Source organism: Melanaphis sacchari, unplaced genomic scaffold (assembly GCF_002803265.2).
Source record: "Melanaphis sacchari strain LSU unplaced genomic scaffold, SCAv2.0 Contig0_pilon_pilon, whole genome shotgun sequence".
NCBI classification, from domain to species: domain Eukaryota; kingdom Metazoa; phylum Arthropoda; class Insecta; order Hemiptera; family Aphididae; genus Melanaphis; species Melanaphis sacchari.
In genome coordinates, this window is record NW_020270366.1 from 3485739 (window position 1) to 3502632 (window position 16894).

At 25.3% G+C, this 16894-nt stretch overlaps 4 protein-coding genes across 5 annotated transcripts in view; 2 read left to right on the top strand and 2 right to left on the bottom strand.

Moving 5' to 3' along the window:
• LOC112599990 (40S ribosomal protein S8) overlaps positions 1–2774 on the bottom strand; it is a 3998-nt gene extending 1224 nt beyond the window's left edge. The window contains exons 1-4 of the mRNA XM_025347154.1: positions 2665–2774; positions 2351–2457; positions 576–675; positions 332–507 (exon numbers count right to left, since the gene is read on the bottom strand). Coding sequence (XP_025202939.1) covers positions 332–507; positions 576–675; positions 2351–2457; positions 2665–2668 — 387 coding nt within the window. The 5' untranslated portion in view covers positions 2669–2774. The remainder of the gene's footprint in view (positions 1–331; positions 508–575; positions 676–2350; positions 2458–2664) is intronic.
• Positions 2775–3139: 365 nt separating this feature from the next.
• Positions 3140–5462, top strand: LOC112594874 (40S ribosomal protein S27-like). The gene is made up of 4 exons (XM_025339889.1): positions 3140–3453; positions 4600–4708; positions 4784–4894; positions 5360–5462. Exons 1-4 carry the CDS (start codon positions 3448–3450, stop codon positions 5383–5385), a joined length of 252 nt encoding a protein of 83 aa, XP_025195674.1. The 5' UTR covers positions 3140–3447; the 3' UTR covers positions 5386–5462.
• Positions 5463–7697: 2235 nt separating this feature from the next.
• Positions 7698–10796, top strand: LOC112594884. The gene is made up of 9 exons (XM_025339901.1): positions 7698–7915; positions 7992–8132; positions 8199–8378; positions 8446–8565; positions 8891–8965; positions 9066–9196; positions 9667–9905; positions 9968–10152; positions 10219–10796. Exons 1-9 carry the CDS (start codon positions 7853–7855, stop codon positions 10672–10674), a joined length of 1590 nt encoding a protein of 529 aa, XP_025195686.1. The 5' UTR covers positions 7698–7852; the 3' UTR covers positions 10675–10796.
• Positions 10797–12935: 2139 nt separating this feature from the next.
• Positions 12936–14580, bottom strand: LOC112594850 (anaphase-promoting complex subunit 10). 2 transcript variants are annotated; one of them, XM_025339869.1, is made up of 3 exons: positions 14299–14580; positions 14074–14221; positions 12936–13567 (listed from the first exon to the last, which is right to left on the bottom strand). In XM_025339869.1, exons 2-3 carry the CDS (start codon positions 14198–14200, stop codon positions 13128–13130), a joined length of 567 nt encoding a protein of 188 aa, XP_025195654.1. In that variant the 5' UTR covers positions 14201–14221; positions 14299–14580; the 3' UTR covers positions 12936–13127. The 2 variants fall into 2 exon arrangements, with proteins under 2 accessions (XP_025195654.1, XP_025195648.1); XM_025339863.1 differs by having other exon boundaries at positions 12937–13567; positions 14074–14227.
• Positions 14581–16894: the final 2314 nt, after the last annotated feature.

A 16894-nucleotide genomic window follows, 5' to 3' on the forward strand; every position in this document is an offset into this window, starting at 1 on the left:
AGTACATGGTCATCAATTATCAGACGGCAATTCCTATCAGTAAGGTTCATCATAGCAGATTTTTTGATTTCAAATTTAGTATCAGAGCGCTGCGGAATAAATTGTATCCTCATATGATTTTATCAGGAACCGAAATATTACTCATCATTAAAATGCAAAAATATTTTGATTATATGAATTAGATATAACATGGAAAACTCAACTATGCTCTCAGATAGTACACGGTCATCAGTTAATCAGACGGCAATTCCTATCAAAAATGAAGGTTCATCACAGAGCTATGAGTTAATAAAGTTCACTAAAAAATATTTAATATAAAGTAAATACGTACTAATTTTGTAGTCTTCCTTCTTCCAATAGGCAAAGCGTAATGGCCTTCATACCATTGACGGAATGGTGTTGCGTCTATGACTACAATAGCGTTTTTAACCAAAGTTTTGGTTCTGACCAACTCATTGTTTGATGCGTTGTAGATAACATCAATGATACGAGTTTTAGCAGAAATACCTAAATAAAAATAAAATTTAATGTTAAAAAAATTATATAATTACATTTTATAGTGATCATTATCATACCTTCAGAACCCCATGAAAAATTTCCTTGATCTAATCTTAATGCTCTGTATTTCTTGTTACCTCCCCTAGTACGAACAATGTGTACACGGCGAGCTCCAAGCTAAAAATAAAAGAATGATTTAATGAAACTGATATATAACATATAAATTTAAATGATAAAATATGTCTATTTTAGAATATTAATAAGCAGAAATATTTACTAATCATTTAATCATTTTAAAGTTCAAGTTATCATTATAAATAAGGCTTTTTTCTAAATGAATAAGCTTTTTTTTTAAATTAAAAAAAAAAAAAAAAAAAAAAAAAAAGAACCAGTCTATTTCAGGATATTAATAAGCGGATAGATTAAATTATTCATTAATTCTTCATTATAACTGATCTCATCATAAATAGACAAAAATTAATATAAGATACAACTCAATAAAGTTAAAACTAAAAACTAAATTAACATTTATTAATAAAAGCATATAAATTAAATAAATCTTTTTAATATATAATTCATAGATTTGGAATTAAGTTCTCATTTTGCTAAATACTAAAAATTATGATGATGAAACTTAACTATTTACTAATTATACAATACAAAAAGGCTGAAAATGATTGAAGGATAACCATAAGCAGATATATTTGAAATTCATTTACTTTTGGCTAAATAAGTATTTGTTCTTTTTTGTTTATCAAAATTGTTATTGAATAAAATTATGGAATTAAAACAAAAACTAGTCTATTTCAGGATATTAATAAGCGGATAAATTAAATTAATCATTAATTCTTCATTATAATTGAACTCATCATAAATAGACAAAAATTGACTAAGTTACAGTTTAATAAAATTTGGAATTAAAAACTTATTCCTAGAAAAGACAGCAAATTAACATTGGTCAATAAATTTTTTTTATATAATTAATAATTCTGAAATCATGGCCACATCAGAACGTTAGAGGTGAAAAATAATAAATATCGTCATTTATTATTCAGTGAAAAATCTCATCATATGTGCATTACCATATAGTATAAAATGTATTTGTTATTTAAATATTTGTAGACAGAAAATCAGAACGTTAGAGGTGAAAAATAAAAATAAATATCTTCAATAACTTTCGGATACAAGTCTCATCATAAAAACTCTGTCTTTAAATTATAATATGTAAAATTACTATAATCCTAACAATAAACCTTAACCAATAAAAACTTATAACATACATTAAAAATAGATTATAAATTCAGCAAATCAGTACGTTAGAGGTGAAAAATATTAAAATATATCTTCATAAAAAATGCAGATAGAAAGTCTCATCATTAATGCTAGAATTTATAATTTCTCTAAAGCATAAAAAACAAATTGTGCATCATGTAAGTATCACAACATTAATATAAACTTAAATTAAAAACTGATTAAATAGCACATCAGAACGTTAGAGGTGAAAAATATTAAATATATCTCCATAAAAATGCAGACAAAAAATCTCATCATTTATGCTAAAATTAAAAATTGTTCTGTAGTATACAAACAAATTATGTACATTCCAAGTATCACAACAATAAAATAAACTTATTAAACGTGAATTAAAAACCATATCAGAATGTTAAAGGTGAAAAATAATAGTCATTAACATTTTATTTCTAGACTCATCGTTAATGCAATTTAAATATGTATCGAAATAGAAAGATTTGACTGTTATGTTTGATTTACTGTATGTAAACCTAACTAGTTTACGTATAAAATGATTGAAGATCACGGATTTTACACTTAGAACAATCAATTAATATCATACCTTGGTGTTGGCAGCCGGGCGTCCCAACTCATACTTCCTCTTCTTGCGGAGGGGCTTGCGTTTGCCTCCGGTCTTCCTGCGTTTATGCCATGTATCACGGGATATACCTTAAATGAAATAAGTAGATGTTATTGGGTGGCACGAGTATCTACTATACACAACTGCAAATTAAGTATTTGATATATTCGCGAAACATCGGAGCCCAAATAGGACGAAAAAAATCGTTACGATCGATACGACATTAATTGAAAACGAATAGTTCATAAGTGTAAACCAAATATTAAAGCGGATGTAAATGGATAAAAATTACTTACCCATCTTGTGTCTTTAACGTTAGTGTTACACGACGGAAAAAAACTAAAAGAATGGTACGGCCGACTTGCAGAATGTAAACAAGCTGCACGACGACTGAAATGAATAAAGGTTATGTCTGACCACGGTATAAATGGGAGGAGCTTTACATTAAACCGAACGTTACCATAATGGTTTTTGACAATAAATTCGGAAAAAATAGTTTTAAAATTGAAAATGAGCAATTTATTACTTCGATGACTATAAAGGTTTTAAGAATTTACTAAATCGTTTGAAAACATCTCAGAATTCAAAACGTTTTTCATTCGATCGACATTTATCAAAAGAAAATTAAACAAAATAAGTTTATTACCACAGTTAAGGTTAGGACACGACTTTCATATGAAATAACCAAAAACGTTTCATACTTCATACACATGATTTTTTTTGATAAGGTCTATGAGTGTAATATACAAAGCTAAATACCATATAGATTTAGATATAAAAACAATATAGTGAATATTGATATAGTGCATGTGTAGTGCAACAATATTCTCACAATCTCATGTATATGAAATTGTGAAGTGAATGTCTAATCATTATTTGTGCAAAGTAAATACTTATTACAAAGCTCAGCTTACGCACGACGCACACTGACTACTGACAGTTTGCCGATTGACTTTGCACGTTTTTTAGGATTTTGAAATTTTGCAGTTTTTCCCGTACTGCCAACTAGCTTTTGTGAATGATTTTGGAAAGTTCAGTGATTCTTGACTAGTAAACAGTTATATATGTATTGATTTAAAATGCCTGTAAGTATATCAAAATATTTTTATGTTATTGTAATTTGTTCTTGTTAACCTTCGTTCAATTTAATTTATATATTGTGTTTATATTAAAATTTCGAGATAGAGTTTAATTAACAAAAGTATTTTTAATTAATGGTAACACTCAGTTTGAGATAAATAGTTAAAATAACACCTTAATATTGAATTCCTACAGTCCCTACTACCAATAGACAGTTACTTGATATTTAAGACATATCAATTTTAAATCTTACTAAAATGTATGTACTGAGATATAAAAGTGTGGGATGGAATGTGTATTAGTGTACAAATTCATAACTATGGACAATTTTTAATACTTTTCATTAATTGGAAGGTTGTGAGAACTGCCTTTGGCAAATCATTATTTAATAACTTTTAGGAAGTTATTCAAACATAAAAATGAAGTAAAATCAGTTTCCACTCAGATCCACTCTTGCTTAACTACTAAAGCTAACCAAATAAAATTCATCTTATACAATTTAATGTATCACAATTAATTTATAGATGTATTTATAATTTTAACACATGTTACTCAATCCTTGATAATGTTTATATTTAAGAAATTATTTTAATATTTTTTTTCTTGTTTTTAAATTGCTTTATATCCTCATTAGGTGTTCTCTGTAAAGAGAAAAAGTGTAAGAAAAATCACAATTTATATTTTAATATAACAATTTGTTAGTAACTTTTTATGAAAAAAATATTTATTAGCTATTATGTGCAAGGTATATTTTTATCAGCATAAGGTTTTTTAACTAATTTAACTTGTCTATAACTACTTCTATATCTATTTCTAATCCAAATTTTTAAAACAAAATTCCTCATTATTTTTTTATGTATTTAAAGCTTGGAATCGCTATGCATGTAATGGCATAATATTCTGTATACATGTAGTAGGTAGGTATGTTCTGATAGTAAATCATAAAAATTTATTTATCAGAATATTTTGGAAAATATTTCAGTTAATTCTTAAATGTCTATATTTGTAATTAAGCAATTGTTAACATAAACTATGATAGGTTGACCATGTACCTATTTCTTAATAGGTTGTCAAATTTTTAATGATTCATAAATTCACATTATAAGATTAAATGTTATTTAAATAGATTCTAATAAAAATGATTTATTTAGTTAGCAAAAAGTATACTTCATCCATCTGCTGTAGAAGATTTACGAACTCACAAATTGAAACGACTTGTACCTCGTCCTAATTCATATTTTATGGATATCAAGTGTCCAGGTAGTATAATTTAATTTAATTGATGTTAAACTTGAATGAAAATTATTGTATATTATATTTATAATTAAATTTCAGGTTGCTACAAGATTAAAACAGTTTTTAGTCATGTTCAAGAAAATGTGAAGTGTGATGGTTGTTTAATAGTACTTTGCAGACCAACTGGAGGCAAAGGAAAATTGTCTGATGGTAATTATTTAATTTCATTAAATATTTTTTTTTCAAAAATACAAATTAAAAATAATAATTCATAATCTGTTAGTTTTTATTATTTTTAAGAAAATGTTAGTACAGTATTTGTTTTCTCTCTGGTGCTTAAACTTAAGAACTTGTTTTTATCTAAGTTCTGTGAATTAGTTATATATTAGCACTTTTAAATTGTTATATTTTACATACTCGCAGCTTGTATAGAAATTTAAATATTGTTATAATCCATTGTACAAACACAGATAATATTCATATCTTTATAACAAGTTAACTCTAGTATTAAAGTATGAAAGTACAAGATTAATTCTGCTCAACACAGTTGCTTAGTTAAATTTGTGTAGTTCAGCGAGAGAAAATATTTGGGGTATTACTGTGATGATTGATGAGTAATAAAATCCTCTTAAATATAAATTATTGTTGATTAATGTTCCTATTATTATTTTTCAGGATGTTCATATCGAAGAAAACACTAAGGAAATATTTGTTTTAAATTCAAAATTAATTTTAAACATATTGATATTTTCATAAATAAAATTATATTTTATTAACATTATTTTGTATATTATTTTTATATAGAATCAGATCTAGATTAAACTAGCAAGTTAACGATAAAATCTTGGGTGGTTGCTCCAAATTTAAGCTCTTAGATAGAATATAGATTGTAATGGATTAATAATATTCCTTATAAATTATATTGTATCGTACCTATGTTGTTTATTTTATTTAACTAATAGAAATGCTATTACAAAAAAATAAAAAATCAGATTGCGGTGAAATATATATTAAGATCAACTACATAATCTTAAAATGAAATATAGAATAGATTTTTATGATCAGTCTAAATAATAATAGTTTATTATACAATAAATTAAAAATAAAAACTATCTTTAAGTATATTGTTTCATATAGATAAACTTTTAATTTAATTTTTTAAGTGTAATACAAATATAAAATTTAAAAAATAATTTTTTAACACATTTATAATTATTTTTGTTTGATTATTATTCAAAGGTTTATGGAATACGCACAAAAAAATGTATAAAAATATATAAAAACGTAGTAAAATCAATTACTCTATTCAAAATTTAAATAGTAATCTCACAATTTGTTTTAATAGGGGCTAGGGCTGGAACAAATTTGAAATCTCTATGTCTGGCTGTCTGACCCCAGTGATGGTGCTAGAAGGGGGGATTCTGTGCAAATGCCCAGGGCCCCATGTTTAATTATTTGTTTTTCATAATTTTATGGCACGCAGAAAAAAAAATTAATTTATGGCATGTAACTTAAGTACAATTTTTTATAAATAAGTAATGTAGCCAACGTGCATAGTTTGTAATTATACAGGAAAAATAAAATTAATATTTGTACTTGAAATACCAATTATAGACTATAAAATATACTAATATAAATACATCACACTTCGATCAACAATAACAACCGATAAAGTACGAATACCCTTAAATTATATTTATTTTAGAATATTTTAAATTACTAACTACACATAAATATATAAATATATATAACTTTTTTATATACTGACTATTTTGTTTTTATTTTATAACTTTAAAAAGTTAAATAAATATAATTTTTTTGTTGTACATGATTTATTTTGATATAAGCTTCATCATTTTTTAAAATCAATTGTATTCAATAACTAATTATTTTTAAATATACTTAACTATGAATCTAATATATATGTATATTTTATAAAAAGATACATTTTATAAATTAATATAAGTAGTAGAATCAATAAAATTATGAACAAAAATATGTTAATTGTCATAAAAATGTTTTAATTTTAATTATATATTTATATCTAATAAATTGTTAATTAGGAATATTAAAATTAATCTTTATTGTTAACTGGTAATTGATATCTAAAATGTGTCTAAAAACTATCAGCTATTTTATAAAACTAAAGATCAAGTGTAAGTATTTACTGTCTACTTCCATAATCATCAAGGGCCCCCCCAAAAATTTTGCCCAGGGCCTCAAAATACATAGTGCCATCACTGTCTGGCCCTGTACAGAATAGGAACAGTTTTAAACATTAACTATGTTTATTGAAACAAGAATCGTTTAGTATCTGCAGACTCCAATGTTTTCAAATGCTGCCAATATTTTAAATCCAAAATCATATTCATAATTTTGTTTTTGACACTATTAGTCATTTGATACTCAACAGCTAGTGACATAAGCAAAATACCCTGTTAGTAAACTTGTATAATAATTTTTTTTTTGCGCTTGTATTAGTTAAAATTTAGGTGGTAATCATTAATAATATGCTAGCAGTAAACAGTTAAACTTAATTGTTTAGATATCAAAAAATGATTGGCACAATTATTGTAGTTTGAAAGCATGTAATGGGTGAACATCATTATAATTGTTAAATTATATTTTGTTTTTTGAATTGATTATATTATTTGGAAAATAATAAAAAATAAAAGCCATTGCCAATTAGATATAATAAATAATAATTGTACTTAAAATTAAAATATATTTAAGATAATCATATTGTTATTTGTTTCACATCTCCAAGTGATTTTTCTAAATAGAAGAGTACCCACTGTGCCCAGTGATCACGAATCACGATTGCCGCTGGGCGATGACTATTGAGTATTGACTAATGAGTAATGACTGGTTAATGCCGTTAATGATTATTATTGTTGAGTTTATTTTGTTTTTCTGTTGATTATGTTATCTCAGGATTGATAAGAAATTTGATAATTTGTAATAATTATAGATATGTTTTCTATGGTAGTAATAAATTAAATCAAATCAAAAAATGGATTTTTAGGTTTTTAGTAACAAAAAACCAAATTTTGCATCACTAATTATTATAAATATTATGATTTATGTTTGTAGATAGTAGATATGATGGTTTAATTTCAAAATATTTAATATTCCTTCTAACGCATTTATTAATTTTATTGATTGGGAATGAAGCGACGAAGAATGTCTGCTGAATGTGAAATGGATCATTCATATGCGATGCCTAATGTTGTGAGTTACCAATATAAAAATGTTAAACTGTCAGTATATTGTGATTTAAAAAAAATAAATATATGTTCACATTTAGAATGATAATTCAAATGCTCTATTGAAAAAAATTAAAAATGTTTATGCTAACAAACTATTAAATGATATTACCCTTGTTGTGGGTGGAATATCATATCCAGCTCACCGTTTCATGTTATGTATATCCAGCGATGTATTTGAGGTAATTTTCAATAAAAAAAATAATTAAACTGTAAAATTTTATTTATTTATTATAATACTTTGATAGACCATGTTGATGAACTCAACATGGAGTGACTCACATCAAGAAGTTATTGAGCTACAAGAAGTGCAACAGTGTATCGAAGTATTTCCAGTTTTTCTCCAATATTTTTATACAGGTGTAATAACTCTTGAGCAATCTAATATTATGCCAATGCTAGTATTGGCTGACAAGTATAATGTCAAGGTATACTGTATAGTTCATACATCAGTTATTTAAACAAAATGTCATTAATTTAACATATCTATTTTAGGATCTTACAACACTATGTGTTGAGTATATGTGTGAACATATAGCTGATGCTGCTGATCAGGGTCAATTAGTAACTTGGTTTCAATATGTATTGTCATTAAACCAACCAACTACAATTAATGTAAATATAACTGTTTTATCTAATTGATTCTATTATAATACATGAACAATGTTTTTGTCAATTTCATATGAATGATCATTTACAATTTATACTCACTCAAATTATATATAATTACTCAATTTATGATTTTTATTCCCAATAACTTATTAGTAATAAGTATTTATTTGAATGTTTTATTTTTTATTTTCTATTTGTTAATATATGTTTAGTTCTTATTTTTAATTTTTTAACTTTATATTGTTATTGTATGAATGAAATAAGTTTCAATTATTATTTATGATTTACAAACTTTAATTAAAGTATAATTTTCAAAAATTTGTTTCAGGCTTTGTATTATTGTAAAATTTGGCAAGATACTGAGTGTATGGAAATCAAGCCACCGTGGAATAGATTACTCAAAGTAAGATTATAATCTGAATTTTTTTAACAATTTCTATGAATAAATTATAATTTATATTACCTGTATAAAATAATAATACTAATATAAATTAAACAACTAGGCCTGCAGAAATTATATCAAATGGAATCTTGATTCTTGCACAAAATGTTTTAATACATTTCAATGTGATATTCTTGTTGGGCTATTGAAACAGTCTGATCTTGTGGTACACGATGAAATGCAATTGTTTGGGTAATTTTTTAAATTTTATTTTAATATTATTAACCTTGTAAATCTCGGATGAAAAGAAGTAGAGCCATACTATAATATTATCAGCTAAATATGAACCACGAGAGCTTTACCCTGCAATTTTATACATTATATATTTAAATATTATACAAATAATTAACTGATAAGTATTCTTCTATTGACAGTATTGTGTGTTATCTTAATATGTGTAATATGTGGAATATTAATAATTTATCTGTTTTCTGAAGTTAATAAATCATTTATTGTAAAATCTATAATAAACAATAGGTATCTTTTACTTGGTATTAATCTAAAAGTAAAGATGTAGTAAAATTTATAAAATGTTTTATTTTTTTAATTATTGTTGAAATTTTTTTAAAAAAATGAGGGCTTAGTCCCTTTTCTGATTTTGTCACTGAATATTACTTATTGATGACATTTTAAAAATATTATAATATATCACTGTATCATAGATGTGTTGCATCATGGTTGAACTATCAGTCGGCTGAAAAACTACTCGAATGCAATGATTCAGACCCAATTGAAGATTACATGAGTTCCTTAACAGAACATGTCATGTCATATATTAGATACCCAATGATTCTTCCAAGACAAATGGCCCAATTGTTAATGGTACCTGTTGTCAAACAGAATAAAGACTTTTTTGTCGATAAAATGGCTGCTGCCATGGAATACAATTTAATTAAAATGGGTATATTATTTACAATTTAACTATTAACATATTATTTTGGTTACTTTATTTTTTGTTTTAAGAAAAACGGTCAGATACTGAACATATATTAGAATGTACACCAAGATTGTACACTTGTGAACGATGGGGAAATTCTTTTAGAGTACGCACAAAATATATCCAAAACTACCAATCTATCAAGCGAGAAATTGTGACCTGTAGTAATCTTTTTGACCGAGAACGAGAACTTAATGAAGAATCAAATTGGGTCTGTACAATTAAATTACAGTCAATAATTATTGCAAATTAAAATTTTTTTTTTTTTATTAAATAGGAAATAGAAATGTTCTTGAAAGGTATGTGTTTTGGCAAAGGCATGTTGGTGTCTTGGCGTGGTTCAATTGAATTACCAGAAGTAATAATCAAAACTGTGCGAGCAACAATTAAAATGAAATTACGACCGGAAGATATTGGAAAAGTTGCCCGTCATGTTCGTGTTGCTATTTTGATATACGCCGTTCAGAATAAAATTGTTCATGTTGTGACTGTTGTACAAAAGGTTGTATTGTTTGATACAAATCAAAATATGATAAATATTGATGACTTGATGGTGTATGATGCAGTGAACCAACCAACAACTAATGAAGACTTGATTCATATACTTGATACTAATGTTTCATACTTTATGTCTGATAGGATTCCATTAAAGTTTCATGTTATAATTACTCCTATTATTCCTGGTTTGACTGATACTCACGTTGGAACTAGAATACAACATGTACACTTTTAAGTGATCTTAAGACAAAGAAATTGTAATTTAATGTATTAAAGTTTTATTTTTGTTTTAAATGTTTCTGTGATAATGTTCTTGACCTAATGTTGGTAAAATTATATGTTTATGTAAATGTAAAATGATTCTGTTTTATTTTTAAAACTATTAAAAGCTATAATAATTTATTGATAAATTGTAATTATTTAAAAAAAAAAAATTCTATTCAAAATTTTCCATTTACCAGACTCTCATATAGAATTAATTTTATTAATACAACATTATTAATTTGTTAACAAACATGATAGTTTGTGATACATTTTATGAACTTTAAAGTAGGTTAGGTACAACTTATAAAGGAATTTAAATAAAAATAAAATGCTAGTTTTTTTTGTATATAAAATTATCATATAAAAATGTAAAACATGTATACTTATATAGGGGGTTTCATTAAAAATGCTGGATTTGATTTCGTTATTACTTTATTAATATTAAGATTAAGAATAAAAAAAATTATTTGAGCATGAAATATATACACTCTGATTTATGTATGGAATATAATATCTGGCATATGTACACCTCTGCTTCGCTGGCAAGCTTCAGTTCTGGCCACAAAAAAAATATCCTTAAGTTCTTCAATGGTTTGCGGTTTATTTTCATAGACGTGACCTTTAACGTAACCTAGCGTAAAGATAACCGATGATATTTACAAAAAAAACAGGTCAGCCAACTCGCAATTTAAATCCGGCGTTCTTAATGAAACACCCTATATGACCATGTGTGTATTTATTTTATGAATTTTAAGACTTATAAAAACTATAGATTTAAACTTAACTATAAAAAGACGGGTTTTTGTGCTACAACCTACTTTTCAGAAAGTTTTTTAAATATTTTATTTCATAATCAGAAAAAATTTAATTTTTAAATTAACTTTTGGAATATTATATATTTATAGCTATTTTGAGTATTTCACCTAAGGACCTGAAATGATAATAATAAGTGTTTCATAACTATCAGATGCATACAGATACAATGCATACAAATAAATACAACTATCCTGGTTATATAATTTTATTTATTTTATATTAACACTTTATGGTATTTATATTTTTATTATTGCTTTATTTCAGGTTAATTATTATAATGAAAAAAAAAAAAATCAATGTTTAAATTTTTTTTTATTGAATGATAAAAATGCTATCATGTACAAATATAATATTGTACATACAAAATTATTTACAATTTTACATGCAACTAGTATCTATAACTTAAGATTTTTTTTTATATGTTCAAAGGAGTTTTATCCATATTACATAAGATTTATTACTGCAAATTTCAAAGTTCTACAATTCTAAATTCATTAAAGTATGCTAGATTATTTGTTTGTTTATTTATACAAGAAATAATATAAACTAATAAATTAAATTAATTAAAATTGAAACTTTTTTGTCAGAAAAATATAGTAATGATTAATTGTAAGCATAGGGTAGGTATATAATATTTATCATACTAAAATTAAGTCTGACATGGATGATATAAAGTATATTTTATTTCGTAATTAAACAATTTCTAGTAAATAAAATAATTCAAACTATTTATAAAAAAAAACTATTATCAGTAAACTGTTTTAACACTATTTTATAAATACATTTAAAAAATACAATTATTTAATTATTAATATTTTAAAGTTTTACTGTTAAAAGTACATTAATACATAGCATAAAACTAAATAATTAACATTCATAGTCAGCGGTATGGAATAGAATGTATAACAGAATCACATTTTAGAAATGGTAAATTTGAAATAAAAACATGATAAATTAATTTCAGTCAAAATCAAAGGAAAATTTATAAAATTATTTAATATTTTAGAAATAAAAGATAGATTAGCTGTTTAATTAAAGGAATAACCATAATCTAGGAATTGAAATTCATCAAGTTAGCCAAAGAAGTCAAATTTCAATGCTCCTATACTCTACAATCATGAAACCAATTTTGATGGTAGGGAATTCCATGAAGATGTGCACAATCATTGGTTCTTTTGTTTGACAGATTATAGTTAAAACTATACTTATCCCAAGATGGATCTTAGAAAGGTAGAGTGTAATGATCTAAGGAAAATAGAATGGTCAAAAGCTTGTCATAATTTATTATACAAAATTATATAAGAATTAAATAAATAATAAATAATAAAAATCAGTATAAGAAAAGGTATAATATATTAACAAATATTTTTTTGATATTTAGAAAAAATTTGAAAAATTGTCATGATATAATGAAAAAATAATTTGTATGTTCTTAATAATAATAATTAATATAATAACTAAGTAAAAATGTTAACATTTTACGTCAAAAATCAACTTAGCATTTAGTGACTATACAAATATTTTCATTGTAATTTAATTATTCTATAGTAATATTATACTGTAAATTATAGTATAAATGTTAGCAATCAAATAATAAAACAAAATAATTTATTTTATGATTGTATATTGTCTCATTTCAACAGTGCTAAAATTACCAATGAGAAGATCCTTCTTTTCAATTGGCGAGTGTACTTTAATCTGTCTCATATGTGTATCTCTTCCATTTTGATGATTGGTAATAACAGCGATTTGTAGCATATAAGTTTTTAATGGTAAATCATTGATGTCTTTAGTCATTATTCTTACCCAACCATTTGGTTCGTTCAGTTCAACTACCTCAACTTCTTGTAAGTCATTGAAATTAGTACCAGCACGTACTGATATACGACCAGGTGTATAACTTTCATCTAATCTATAATCAATATAAATGCATATATCACGCACAACTGTCTTACGTCTAAATTGAATATTAACCAAATGTGGAAGTTGGCCATCTGACTGCCAATAAGTTTCCATACAATCATCTCTTAACTGGTCCACACCAAAACCTGAAATAATTACATAACATTTACAATACAATAAAATTAATTAAAAACAAATAATAATTTAGGAGTTTAATTTTAGATATACTCAAGTCAGAGATATTTAAATTGTGAGAGTCTATGAACTTAACGTAAAACACTCTTTAACACATAAAGTTTATAGTGTGGGCATTTCCCAATACACCTGAAATTGAGCCTATACTGTGATAGAGTAATGATATATTACACACAATACAATTCATGAAAAAAAATCCATCAAATGGCTTGGCTATTTATGCCATCCAATAAAATTCTAGATTTGAGAATACTCAAGACCAATAATAAAGTATTACGATTAAAGAATAAGTGAGTAAAATATTTATTCTATCGGACTAAATATTAAATAGGTAATACATTTTTAAAACCATAATAAGAGACTACAAAGTAAGTTATTAATTTTTATTTGCTAGTCACAACACAAAAAGAACAAGAGTAAATATTTACGTCAATTTCAAAAACACTTTTTATTTTACCAGGTTTGCATGAAGATAGACTCCATATTGCTTGACCACCCACTTCACGTACTATTCCAGCACGTACATCTTTCATTGGATCAATTTTTTCTTCATCAGTTGCATTATTGTTGTTTGGAGTTGCCATTTTGATGTTTGCACTGTCAGTCTAAAACTGAGTAAATAAGAAACACATCAAAAGAAAATTAGGAATAAATAAAAAATATTTATATAAATACTAAGTACCTAAGTACTAAAATATATTAGAACAGTAAATCTCGTCAGTAGTTCTATATTATATTATAGTATAGTAGAGTACTAGAGTTGGCATGAGAACTTGGAATTTGTATTATAGTTTTCACGTTCGATCCTAATAATATTTTGATCTAAAAATGGAATACGGAAGTTGCCTAAACGCTGAAACTGAAATAAATTGTCAATGGTTGTCGACGGATGTTCAAATTTAAAATTATATAGAATTAATTCAAGTAATTCGATAATTTAAATTTTTCATAAACTAATACTAAATAGTAAATATGTTTCTTATCAGTCTGTGATAAAAAAAATTGCCTGTAGTACCAACTTATTGTCAAATATCAATGCCGCTAATTAAAATGATAAAACAATATTACACATCGATATGCATTATGCAAGTAAAAAATTAAAAATCATGGAGGCAAAGTGCTTTTATTAGCCAAACAAACTAATACCGAAAATGGATTATAATGTTTTCTGATTAAAATCACGGCACAAAAATAATGTTGATGTTACTTTGGTTTTCCAGTTTTCGTTGCACTATTATCTTAATACTTTATTCTTACCCGGCTGAAGTGAAAATGTACTAGTACTATACAGTATTCTAGTATTGTACTGTAGTCTGGTAGTCTGTAGTCAATTAACTTTATGTAGTATTAGGCGAGTTCAGTGTACGCGAACAGTACATTATTTGTTTTTACTTTAAAATTGGATTATTAGTTGAGATTATTAATAATATTTACTTGCAAAATGTTTATAACTGGAATGATAACGAAACGATCAGTGATCACGAATCACCAATTACTGTAATTAATAATTTGTTTATACGAATACCAAGATTAGTAAGAATAGACAATGAAAAATTTAATAAAAAAAAAAAAAAAATTATATTCAGGTATTCAGGTCTTAAATCGACGTCTCCAGAGTTATAGATCTCGACAATGTATAGTTAAATTTTCAAAGTATAGTTTATAATAGTAAATTACTAATTAGCAATTATTAGCTGCAGTATTGCTACTTAATACTTATACTACTGTTTTATAAATGATTTTTTGACCTTGTGGGTTTTTACATTTCGATAATAGTTATTTTATTGTAATAGATATTATAATATTTATAATTTCTTATCGTTTCATAATTTTCTCCAAATCCTCCCGTAGTCTCATATGACGTACCTACCTTTAGTACCTATTACCTACCTACATATTAGTAATGCCATGTATAAGTAATAGGTAATGATTGTACATATTTTGTACCACAGTCCACAGACTTTCAGACTATATTATAGTTTGTATTCTGTGGTTATAGGTAAGTACTATACAATATTTTACAAATATAAACATTTTCTATTTACAGTTAACAAGTTATCATAATTTTATTGTTGTTCCTGTGTAAACGACCATTGAGCATATTTCGAGACTTAAATAACAAACTTTTACAGTTACTTGATACTAGGACTTATTAGGTACTTTTGTCTCTTTTAATGCCTTATATTCTACTGGTAAAAATTGTCGAAGATGAATTAATTAATTTGCGAGGTCTACGCTATTAACATCTGATTGTCGGCCTTCTGACAATGTTAGAATATGATCTGATTCATGCAGTAAGTAAGAAGTTCTATTTTTTCTGGTAACTTATCAAATTAATATAAAAATCCTCAAATATTTTTGTGGGATTCTGTTTGCTCAAAATGGTCTTCGATGACAATCAGAGCTGTATACAGTATACCAAGAAGCGAATAAAAATTTAAATTTAATCGTAATCAAACTATCTTTTTTTTTTCAATCGAGATAAATAATTGAACTTTTTACTATTCCAAGAAAAATTAAAATTTTTTCTATACATTAATTGTTGATAATTTTACTCGAATTATTTAAAAATATTTGAATTACAAAAACTATTATTGAAAACTAATATCTGAACTTTGAAAGCGCCCATGATACATCGGTACCCTGGGCCACGGTCGCCCAGCTTGCCCTTCTCTAAGACCGGCCCTGCACGACCTGCATTGTGTTACCTACTATGAATCGTTTGTATAATATCACGTACGCGATTAAAAATTTGGTCAAAATTACCTAGGAAGTACTGTACGCAATGGGTGGTAGCATCGTGTATGACATTTGGCATGTAGAGATTTTTTTTTGTTGATAATAATCAAATTTATGATAATTTTAACAAAAATTGATGTTAAATTAAATTTATAAAGTAATATTAGTAACTGTTATTCGATGAATGCTTATTAGTATTATTGATTTTAGGTATTTTAAACTTTTATAAGACTGTAATAACTAATAAATTAATTATTTGTTTTAAATCAAAAAAAGGGATATTGCCAATTATTACTACTTGTTACTTAATTATAACAAAATACTTAAGAATGTTGATAGGTAGTTAAAATACTTTAAATAAACATTCTTTTTTTTTTTTTTTTGTAACAATCAAATTTTCATCGTAATTTTTTTCTGAAATAAAAATGACCAAATAGTCTCAGTTGATCGATAAAATAATTTATCAAGTAATTTTATTTTTATAAAATTATTCATAATCCTTTCATCATAAGTGACATCAATCGCCATTTGAAAACTTC

Bases quoted from the DNA above. Each gene is read 5' to 3' on its own strand.
- LOC112594874 (XM_025339889.1), top strand. The intron at 4,709-4,783 runs GTAGTATAATTT...ATTAAATTTCAG, and splicing joins TATGGATATCAAGTGTCCAG to GTTGCTACAAGATTAAAACA. The intron at 4,895-5,359 runs GTAATTATTTAA...ATTATTTTTCAG, and splicing joins CAAAGGAAAATTGTCTGATG to GATGTTCATATCGAAGAAAA.
- LOC112594884 (XM_025339901.1), top strand. From the start codon at position 7,853: ATGAAGCGACGAAGAATGTCTGCTGAATGTGAAATGGATCATTCATAT. The intron at 9,197-9,666 runs GTAATTTTTTAA...ACTGTATCATAG, and splicing joins GATGAAATGCAATTGTTTGG to ATGTGTTGCATCATGGTTGA. The intron at 10,153-10,218 runs GTCTGTACAATT...TTTATTAAATAG, and splicing joins TTAATGAAGAATCAAATTGG to GAAATAGAAATGTTCTTGAA.
- LOC112594850 (XM_025339869.1), bottom strand. From the start codon at position 14,200: ATGGCAACTCCAAACAACAATAATGCAACTGATGAAGAAAAAATTGAT. The intron at 13,568-14,073 runs GTAAAATAAAAA...TAATTATTTCAG, and splicing joins TCTATCTTCATGCAAACCTG to GTTTTGGTGTGGACCAGTTA.